Genomic DNA, 11,829 nt, shown 5'->3' on the forward strand with positions numbered 1-11,829 from the left:
AGTACCACAACTAGTATCACAACTAGCTAAATGAGCTGAAATGACCTCAGTCGCCCTCTAGGGTTTCGGTGGAACACAGTTTGACCAACGATGTAATTAGAGCCAATCTGGGACTTTGTCGAGAAGTACCACAACTAATATCACAACTAGCTAAATGAGCTGAAATCACCTCAGTCGCCCTCTTGGGTTTCGGCGGAACACAATGTAATTAGAGCCAATCTGGGACTTTGTCGAGAAGTACCACAACTAGTATCACAACTAGCTAAATGAGCTGAAATGACCTCAGTCGCCCTCTAGGGTTTCGGCGGAACACAGTTTGACCAACGATTTAATTAGAGCCAATGTGGGACTTTGTCGAGAAGTACCACAACTAGTATCACAACTAGCTAAATGAGCTGAAATGACCTCAGTCACCCTCTTGGGTTTCGGCGGAACACAATGTAATTAGAGCCAATCTGGGACTTTGTCGAGAAGTACCACAACTAGTATCACAACTAGCTAAATGAGCTGAAATGACATCAGTCGCCCTCTTGGGTTTCGGCGGAACATGATGTAATTAGAGCCAATCTGGGACTTTGTCGAGAAGTACCACAACTAATATTACAACTAATTAAATGAGCTGAAATGACATCAGTCGCCCTCTAGTGTTTCGGTGGAACAACGATGTAATTAGAGCCAATCTGGGACTTTGTCGAGAAGTACCACAACTGGTATCACAACTATGGCAGTAATCCGATTAATGCGTGCGTGTAAACGTACTGAGTGGGGTCAGGCAAACAGCAGCCTTTCAACACCAGGATGAATTAGGGCCCACCACAGAGCTATGGCGTCCATTACAAGCCTCGGCGGCTCTATAAATCTCAGGATCACAGGGACACGGAGGGTCCTCCTCACTCCTCCTGGGCTTCAATCAGTCTCATCCTGGGGGTTTTGTCGGTCGCTGCCCCAACCTAACACATTGCTTTGATTCGGCCTAAAGAAAGGCAAGGAAATGCCTCGAGGGCCGGCAAGGACCTGGACATGCTGAGAATCCTCTTTAACGGAAAAAGCTGTCCCCTTTAAAATATCCACAACAGGAAACAGCCATCCGTCATCAACACGCTGAAACAGCTGTTAGCAGCCACATGAAAGAAGTTGCTCCCTGTTGTTTGAGCCCACCCCTTGTTTCATTCTCTCAGTGCCTTTGTCTGGCTTTTCCCAATCCCCTCCTCTTTGGTCTACTTTTAAATACCCCCCACCCGTCCCTTCCATGTGCAACCCCACCCACACGGCAGCCACTCACCCTTTTAACAAGGGGGTTGACTGCATGAGTCGGAAAAGCTCACACATGAACCCCGACGGTCCTGCATTGTAAAAACGCTTTGTTTGAAATTGACAATAAGCTTTCAGCGTAAATCTCAGCGTGACAAAGCAGCTACGGTTACGTGCGTCACCTGTTTACGTGTCTCAACCGAGGGGGCGCCGACAGACAATGCGGACACTAAATCCGGCATGCGTGTTCCGTGCTCGCAGTTTTTCGGATCTCTGCAGGCCGCCGAGGCATGAGTGGCAACGTGCGGGTGATGAATGAACGCTAAGCCCAACGATGACAGGTCAAACAGTGACGCCGTTGAGTGACAACCGAGTCACCGCGTCTCTCCTTTCAGCTGCAGATAAACAGTCACTCAGCTTTTATGATAAAGACGTTGGCTTAAACTGATTGTCGGACTGTCAAACAGACAAGTTTATCTGTTAAAACTCAAAAGCAAGATATTATGATTCATAATAGACGTGCAGGTGAAAAGAAGAACACAACGCCAGTCAAAGATCTGCTTGTTTGTTCTTGAAGGTAACTTCATTATGTATATTTAAATATAGACGTGATGAAAGGTAAAATATCTGCGAGCATGTGACTGCAGGCTTTCGAAAAATTGAGAGTTAAAGCTGAATCATGAAATTAATGGCCGAAAAAAACACTTGCGACATCCCAGATATGTCAGAAAGGAAATCAGATATAATATTTATTATACATTGGAACCTTGGTAATGGTAATGGTAATGGTTTTATTTCATTTGAACATGCATCAGATTACAATTGAATGCATCACATAATCAGTTCAAAAGGAGTAGGAAGAAGCAAAGCTTATTAAATCCTACCCCTCCATGTGGTACTTTTACAATCAGTAACTGTTACATTTGTTCACTTCCTGCTTTCCTAATGTAGTTTTTAATTTTAATTTTAATTTTAATTTTAATTTTAATTTTAATTTTAATTTTAATTTTAATTTTAATTTTAATTTTAATTTTAATTTTAATTTTAAGTATTTTTTTTATTTTTTTATTTTTTTATTTTTTTATTTTTTTATTTTTATTTTTATTTTTATTTTTATTTTTATTTTTATTTTTATTTTTATTTTTATTTTTATTTTTATTTTTATTTTTATTTTTATTTTTATTTTTATTTTTATTTTTATTTTTATTTTTATTTTTATTTTTATTTATTACATACCAAAGTACGAGGTGATATGACCATACAATGACATAATGGGTAAATGTAGTTTATTTTTATTTTTATTTTTATTTTTATTTTTATTTTTATTTTTATTTTTATTTTTATTTTTATTTTTATTTTTATTTTTATTTTTATTTTTATTTTTATTTTTATTTTTATTTTTATTTTTATTTTTATTTTTATTTTTATTTTTATTTTTATTTTTATTTTTATTTTTATTTTTATTTTTATTTTTATTTTTATTACATACCGAAGTAGGAAGTGATATGACCATACAACGACATTATAAAGTTAGCGTCTTTAATCCGTTCCAGAAGGTCTGACTCTAAACAAAATGAATGCTACCTAAATCAGTTTTTCAAATAACAAATAATGTACCGTATTATCAAAAACACATCTACCGTGATAACAAACAAACACAAGAACTTTGCCATTGTTTACCTGACCTCCAACATAACAACACTTGCCCGTTTACTTCTTAAAGAATAGGAATTGTGTCGTATTTATCTGCCGCTGCGATAGAAAAGTCCTTTGAATAGTTGAATAGGTGTGCTGCAATCAGAGCTCGTTGTTCTTCCCACCACAGGGACTTCGGTATCCCGGCAGGAGAAAAGAAAGTGCTTACAAAAGGTGTGCTGAACATAGCAACGAAAATAAAAAACAAACAACTTGACTTAAAACGCGAACTGTTTCAGTGTTTTTTATACTTAAAATACTGTGTGCCTCAGGGTCGGTATTTCTGTACTTCAGCTAAAAGTCTGCCATTTTTGTCCCTGTGTCTTCATCCGTGTAGCTAGACAGGAATTTATTGCATGAAAAGGGACGCTCGATGGGTCATGGATGCGAAAATGTCCACACAGAATCGCACTGTGGATGCGTATCGCATAAAACATGCTTAAGTGCGTCATCTTCAGTTTACGAGAAGTGGAATTTCTGTGAGTCATTATGGAGTACAAGACAACAAAATATCAGGAGAATGTCGACAAAGGTGAGTCATGTCCGCAGAAATATTCAGATATTATGATATTGATTTATGGGACAAGTGGTTAGCACGCAGGCCTCACAGCTAGGAGACCCGCATTCAATTCCATCTCTGTGTGGAGTTTGCATGTTCTCCCCGTGCATGCGTGGGTTTTCTCCGGGTACTCCGGTTTCCTCCCACATTCCAAAAACATGGTAGGTTAATTGGCGACTCCAAATTGTCCATAGGTATGAATGTGAGTGTGAATGGTTGTTTGTCTATATGTGCCCTGTGATTGGCTGGCCACCAGTCCAGGGTGTAAATCGCCTCATCACACCTTATTTATTGTCATGTGTCGGCGAATTAATTGTTTGTATTGCTTGTCTATACGCCCACTCTGGAAACCATTTTCAAAAAATACTATTTACAGATCAAAAATCACCATGCGCGACTCTGTAATCAGGAAAAAGCCTAAAGTGTCTTTGACAACACGTTATCATGTCTTAAACCTTCTCTTTCACTTATTTATATGCATTTAGCATTGTTTTACGTATGTAAAACTACAGCTGCAAACCAATAAAAACTTGTGTTAACATAACAGAATAGCAAAGAATTACAGTCAACTGCTGATGACATCATAGACGAGTGATAGAGGTGACTTTTGTTTCCTGTTTCCATGTATTAGCAAGCTGGGAAACATGATTTTTTTGTTCTAAAAATACATTAAAGGGTACCTATTATGCGCTATTTATGTGCTATTTTTATCACTATATTGACACTTATTATGGTACCCATTATGTCATTGGATGCTCATATCACCTCCTACTTCGGTACATGACAAAAAAAAATAAAATTAAAAATTAAAAATTAAAAATTAAAAATTAAAAATTAAAAATTAAAAATTAAAAATTAAAAATTAAAAATTAAAAATTAAAAATTTAAAATTTAAAATTTAAAATTTAAAATTTAAAATTAAAAATAAGACAATAAAAAATTTAAAATTTAAAATTTAAAATTTAAAATTTAAAATTTAAAATTTAAAATTTAAAATTTAAAATTTAAAATTTAAAGTTTAAAATTTAAAATCTAAAATTTAAAATTTAAAATTTATTAGGAAAGCAGGAAGTGAACAAATCTAACAGTTACTGATTGTAAAAGTAATGGCTGGAGGGGTGGGATTTAATAAGCTTTGCTTCTTCCTACTCCTTTTGGACATGTGGAACTGTGAACTGATTATGTGATGCATTCAATTGTAATCTGATGCATGTTCAAATGAAATAAAACCATTACCATTACCAAATCCTGCACCTTCTTCTGCAGTGTTTGTGTCTGTTTAATTTACTCCTGTCGGTACGCCCACTTCGCTGTGATTGGTCACACTCCCAAGCACTCAAGAGGACTTTCGGATATGGAAGGTTCTAGTTTACTGAGTGAAGACTATCTGCAGCCCATTCAAGGAAGTTCGATTGATGAAAAGTTCTCATAATGTATGATAATTTGACCCATAATAATAATACATAGCTAGTAGCAAACACGTCCTGCACTACGCCTGATGTTGCACATGATCGAGCTGCGGAGAAGTTTGTTCTGCCACTGGCAGTTTCTTGACCCACATCATTTATTTACATGTGAATGTACATTAGAAGCTATACTATACACGGCCTGTGGTAATGTTTTACTGTACTACGTTAAATCATGTATGTACGATAATTTTCCTCAAAATACCATAGTTTTACACTGGCATAATTTATTACTTCCCGTCTGGCAACACTGAAGCTGACAGGTCAAATGAATAACTTAGATTTATACAGCTCTTATGTGCAGTCGGTAATGTTTTAATGCGTGTATCAATAACATCTACTTTGGCTCTTGTGGTTATGGTACTCTTCAGAGTGATAGAAAAAAATCGCTGACTCTGAAAATACACAAGGTACTACTATAAACTGTGAATGTAATGAGTGGATTAAATAGATTGTGATGGTTTCCTTTGAACGACTATTTAAAAAAGAAATATTCCAATACATTTTTAATTTGTTTAATTAAGGGGGGTGGGACTAGATAAGTCTTGACTTCTTTCTACTCCGTTTTGAACATGTGTATATTTATATATACATAGGTATTTGTATTTGTATTGATTTTGGTTTGTTGTGCTTTGGACGTTTTTCATGTTCGAAATAAAGAAGAAAAAAACTTTTTAATGACATGTCAATGACTTCAAAATGGTTCCATTCTTACTTCACTAAATATAATATGATTAAGCAGACCATTGAACCTCTCACGTGTTGTTCTTTTATAAATAAATTATGAATAAAAATATATATATAAATAAATAAATTATATATATATATAAATATAAAAATTATATATAAAAAATATATATTATATATATATATATATAAATTATATATATATAAATTCAAAATGGTTCCATTCTTACTTCACTAAATATAATATGATTAAGCAGACCATTGAACCTCTCACGTGTTGTTCTTTTATAAATAAATTATAAATAAAAATATATATAAATAAATAAATTATATATATATATAAATATAAAAAAATATAAAAAAATTTACATTATATATATATATAAATTTTATATATATATATATAAATTCAAAATGGTTCCATTCTTACTTCACTAAATATAATATGATTAAGCAGACCATTGAACCTCTCACGTGTTGTTCTTTTATAAATAAATTATAAATAAAAAATATATCTAAATAAATAAATTATATATATATAAATATAAAATTATATATAAAAAAATATATTATATTATATTATATATATATATAAATTATATATATATAAATTCAAAATGGTTCCATTCTTACTTCACTAAATATAATCTGATTAAGCAGACCATTGAACCTCTCACGTGTTGTTCTTTTATAAATAATATATATATATATATAAATAAATAAATTATATATATATATAAATAAATAAATTATATATAAAAAATTATATATTATATATATATAAATTAGATATATATAAAATACAATAAAATAAACAATAAAACAATTATATATATATATATATATATATATATACATATGTGTGTGTGAATAAATTAAATATTTTTCTACCTTATTTTAATTTTAAAATATTTTTACATGACCTGCCACCACAAAATACAGATATATGTATTATTTTATTATTTTTTTTAATTAAACTTTGAATGCAATAATGAAGTTGCGGTGTGAAAATACACTAAAAAGTTTTATGTGTTCCTCCCTATCTATCGATCTTTTTTAGTTTTCTTGTTAAATTATATTTTTCAATGCGCCACGGGGCCGCCAAACTACAAATGGCCCCCAGGCCACCCTTTGGACACCACTGGTATAGAGTGTATTGTGTGTAAATGATGCATGAAGCATGTTGAGGTCACACATGCATGAGGGAGAGGCCATGGGGTTAACCACGCCCTCTTTTTTGTAGACGCGCCCTCTTTGTAAAAAAAAAAAAAACAACGCCTCTGATTGGATGGCAGCTGCGTACTTAAATACATCGCTCCGCCCCTTTGGAGACGTGATAGAAGTGGGGGGAAAAGGGACAAACTGCAGTAGTCAGACGGAGAATCGGACGCTGGAGCACATCCCTTTTCTTTTCTTCCTCTTCGGGAATATTCTTGACACAAGTGTCTAGACATGGTGGCTTTCTTTTTTTAACACTGGATCCGGAATGCCAGAATTATAGTCTTTGAAAGGATGCCGTTTGTTTCCTTGTAGATTTACTTGTTCCGCATTGCGCACAAGCCGTATTTGGATTATTTCACATTTCTGTTTTTTTTTTTTTTTTTTTTATCATTATGAGCTGTTCTGGTAAATAAATTTCCATTCCACAAGTTCTCCACCGCCATTCCTTCACACTTCTGGACCCCCGATGAGAGATCTCGCAAGTGGATCCAGATTTTTACGCAGCCAGTCCCCGGATAGTAACGTCCGTGTGGGTGTCACCGGTCCACGCCGCTCAGGAGTGCACAGTCCCAGACTTGAGTCTTGTTCGTCACCGCTAGAGCCGTCACGCCAGGACAAAAGGCTCCCCATCAGGATTGTAAAGATGTTGACGGCGCACAGCGGCCATTTGCTCCACCCGGAGTACCTTCAACCTCTCCAGTCCGCTCCTGTTAGCATCGAGGTGAGAAGAAGCTCATAAATAAAAAAAAGTTGGTTAATATTGTAAAACCTCAACACGATTTTATTTATTCCAAGATTTAAAAAAAAACATATAATAGTTAAGTGCTTTTTTTCGGTAGTCATAATTGTGAGATACGTGCGTAATGGCGCTTAAACTATGAGATTGCTAAGTCATTTAATTATTATTTCTTTACTAAATTATTAACCAGCGCTTGCTTTCACTGAATTCTTCCATCATGTTGACATTTATATTTATTGCAGACTTATTTCTTATTTACCGAATGCATTATTTATTATTTATTACTGTACAATGTTATGTGTAGGTACCTTTTATTCCCTTGTTTATTTTTTTTTAATTTATTTTCTGTTATGTATTTAATTGCTAATTATATATTCCGTTATCTGTCTTATTTTTTAAATTTTTTTTATAATTTTATTATTAGCAACAAATTACTTTTCATCTATGCAGTTATATCAGCACTATGAGACATTTTAATTTGCTTTAGAAAAGTAGTACATGTTAAATACATTAATTGTTTCTGAAAAAAATTAATTGTTTCTATTCCGTTTTCAGTAACATGTGATGTGCTGCTATGTAAATTGTTTTGCATATTCCAAATAACTAAACTATTCACCTGTTGTTGTTTTTTTCTTCCTTATAGCTGGATGCCAAAAAGAGTCCTTTAGCTTTGCTGGCTCAGACCTGCTCTCAAATCGGCAAACCGGAGCCTCCCTCCTCTTCCAAGTTGGCCTCCCTCTCCTCAGGCACTTTAGGAGACAAGGATACCACAAGCCGTTCCTCCAAGCCAGGAGATCAGCACCAGTCCTCAGATGACAAGTCCAGTTTCAAACCTTACTCCAAGTCATCAGTCGACTCCCGTAAAGACGTCCAAGTGTCAAAGGGGACTTCAGAGAAAGCATTCAGAGGAGTGGCTAATGGAAGCTCGAGTTCTTGTACATCGTTTCCACCACATTCCAAATCACCGAGCTCCCCTCCGCCGCACACCCAGAACCAACCTCAAAGACAAAGCCATTCCCCGGCTACGCAACCGCAGGCCCCACATATGGACGGCAAACCCGCGAATTTGGAGCAACCGTGTTCGGATGTTAGCAATGGCGCTGATAAAAAAGACTCCGACGCAGCAAAACCGGCGATGGACGGTGCTCACTTAGCCAACTCCAGTCACGTACGCGCCAGCGCTAACTCCAGTAATGCTAGCGCTGCTAGCAGTCCGAGGCCTGAGAGCAAATCTGACACACCGGCCTCGTCTCAAGCTAACCTGGTCTCCGGTCACATTGCCCCCGTGTCCCCTTTTAAACCAGGACATTCTGTTTTCCCGTTGCCTCCGGCGTCGATGGGCTACCATGGTTCCATAGTTGGAGCCTATGCCGGGTACCCGTCGCAGTTTGTTCCTGCTTTGGATCCTACCAAGTCTAGTTTGGGGTTAGGACTTCCGAGTAAACACCCCAGTTCTAGTCCGCTCACTGGAGCGTCTCCGCCGTCGTTGATGCAGGGCTTATGTCGGGACCCTTACTGTCTGACTTACCCCAACGCACATCACTTAGGGGGGAGTAACTGTTCCACTTGTGTCCATGACCCCTCCAGTCTCAAGTCTGGTTTCCCCCTAGTGTACCCTTCGCACCATCTGCACTCTTTGCACTCTAACTCCTTATCTTCCAGCACCACCCCGTCCCTCTCGCACCCCCTTTATACGTATGGTTTCATGGTCCCCAATGAATCGCTACCCCATTCGTGTAACTGGGTGTCCGTCGGAGGCCCCTGTGATAAGAGGTTCGCTACGTCAGAGGAGCTGCTCGCCCACTTGCGTACCCACACGGCTCTACCCGGCATGGTGGACAGTAAGCTCTTGTCAGCGTATCCTTCATCCATATCATCAACAGCTTCCTGTCATCTTCATCTCCCACCGCCCAGCAGCCCAGGGTCCTTACCCAACTCCTTCTCTCTGCGCGGATCCCCTGGTTTGGGCCTGGCCCGCTACCACCCTTACAGCAAATCCCACCTCCCCGGAACCCCCGGACTTCCGATACCATCTCTACCGTCCTCATCGGCTTACTACTCCCCGTACGCTCTGTATAGCCAGAGACTGGGCTCTGCGTCAGCTCTTGGGTACCAGTGATGTCATAAATATCTTCACAGACTGAAGGCACCACCAGCTTGACATCTTCACAGCAACCCTGAAGATAGATTTAATGGAGATGTGTCTTTAGCTTCATGCTTTGGAATACCACCTTTCATAGCCTCAGGACTGGGACTGGTGCTGCAAAAAGGCTACAGGATGGATTTTAACGCCACATGAAGATATTAATGACACCAATAATCAGAACACAAAAGTCTGTATTTATTTTTTTCACATAAGCGCTTGCTATTCAACTCTGGGTTTTTTTTTTAACCGTTCAAATACATTGAAATAAACAGAACAATTTAATTATATTAATTACCATAATGCCTATTGTCACAGCAACTTCTTTTGTTATTATTAATTTCTGATCTTTTATTGTCATTTTTTTTTTAAGGCTTAATCAGACTGTGCATGTTGGTGAGAATGATCTTGAACAATTGCTATTATTTTTATTTGTAAATATGCAAAGATGTAATATTTTTTCAAGCCTATGTCGTGTATGGGTCGTGTCGGGTTCCATGATGGTACAAAAATAAGTTCATAGGTCAAATCTGTTAATAAGGACTGTACTATCCAAGCAACAGGGCAAAGTCTTATTTTATTAAATAAACGATGATTGCATATTGAACATGTTTTCTCTCATTTACGTATATTAGTAATGAATATACAGTAAACCTCGGATATATCGGACTCGGATATATCGGAAATTCGCTCACAACGGACAGATAAAAAAGAACCAATTTTTTTGTAATGCATTTCCAATAAAAATTCATTGCATATATCGGGGCGGCACGGTGGTCTAGGGGTTAGCAGCTAGGAGACCAGGGTTCAATTCCACCCTCGGGCATCTCTGTGTGGAGTTTGCATGTTCTCCCCGTGCATGCGTGGGTTTTCTCCGGGTACTCCGGTTTCCTCCCACATTCCAAAAACATGCTAGGTTAATTGGCCACTCCAAATTGTCCATAGGTATGAATGTGAGTGTGAATGGTTGTTTGTCTATATGTGCCCTGTGATTGGCTGGCCACCAGTCCAGGGTGTACCCCGCCTTACGCCCGAAGACAGCTGGGATAGGCTCCAGCACCCCCCCGCGACCCTCATGAGGAAAAAGCGGTAGAAAATGAATGAATGAATGAGTGAATGCATATATCGGATTTTTTATAACGGATTTCGCCTATTTCGGACAAAATCTCCAGTCCCGTTCCGATGCATTTCCATTAAATTTCCCTCGCATATATCGGATGGCCGCATCGTGGCGCTCCGATTCGCCGAATCGTGACAGGCCCGCTATACGACGTCATTTGCAGCGTTTGCAGCGTTGCCTGCGCGTCCAGGTACATTGGAAACATAGTCAAGGAAGTGCCTTTTTATAACGGATAAAATCCGATTTACGCATATAAATCCGATATATGCATAAAACGGACATTTTCCGGTATACGCATATAACGGATTTCGCTTATAATCGGACAAAACCAGTGGGAACAATTGAATCCGATATATCCGAGGTTTACTGTATACAATAAAACAATGATTCCCAACCAATGTGCTGTGGCACGTCAAAATAATTATTGTGTATTTGCTGCAAATATGTCAATAATTCATGTTGACAGGCTTCTGCTAAAAGATACACAAGATACATAATGAACCTGTTTCCGGTCATAAATCATTTTTTGTTTGATGGTGTGATGTTTATTATGTAAAATATGTGCCTTGGCTCAATAAAAGTTGGGAAACATTGCAATACTGTAGTATATCATGCAATGCAGCAGCCGGTGACCAATCAGTCTTTCTATTGCATTTACAGTACGGAGGTCTATCCATCATTTTGGCTGTTCTCTGTGTAATATTTCATGGCTCATATCAGTTGACAGGGGCGTCCCAGAGAGGCCAGACTGGGTCACATTAGCCCCGTTAGATGCTCTCAAAGGACTTCCATCCCCCATGTCCTCCTTCTCCGTGAGCGGCATTGACGTGAGTGTAGAATTTAATTGCCAATTCCTGTTTGTAAGCCCTGAAAACGGCGTTCTCAGCAGAAGTGGATAGTTGGTGTACATTGGGGTCACTGGGACTTGAATAATGATTCCAGGGAGGT

The 11,829-nt window shown here is 37.5% G+C and overlaps 1 protein-coding gene across 1 annotated transcript; it reads left to right on the forward strand.

The window, feature by feature from the left end:
• The first annotated feature begins 7,041 nt into the window (after positions 1-7,041).
• Positions 7,042-11,437, forward strand: znf703 (zinc finger protein 703). The gene is made up of 2 exons (XM_058070628.1): positions 7,042-7,600; positions 8,262-11,437. Exons 1-2 carry the CDS (start codon positions 7,346-7,348, stop codon positions 9,735-9,737), a joined length of 1,731 nt encoding a protein of 576 aa, XP_057926611.1. The 5' UTR covers positions 7,042-7,345; the 3' UTR covers positions 9,738-11,437.
• Positions 11,438-11,829: the final 392 nt, after the last annotated feature.

Source organism: Doryrhamphus excisus, chromosome 4, assembly GCF_030265055.1.
Source record: "Doryrhamphus excisus isolate RoL2022-K1 chromosome 4, RoL_Dexc_1.0, whole genome shotgun sequence".
NCBI lineage: Eukaryota > Metazoa > Chordata > Actinopteri > Syngnathiformes > Syngnathidae > Doryrhamphus > Doryrhamphus excisus.

Coding starts and splice junctions, on each gene's coding strand:
- znf703 (XM_058070628.1), top strand. CDS start 7,346: ATGAGAGATCTCGCAAGTGGATCCAGATTTTTACGCAGCCAGTCCCCG. Junction 7,601..8,261: donor CCGCTCCTGTTAGCATCGAG/GTGAGAAGAAGC, acceptor TCTTCCTTATAG/CTGGATGCCAAAAAGAGTCC.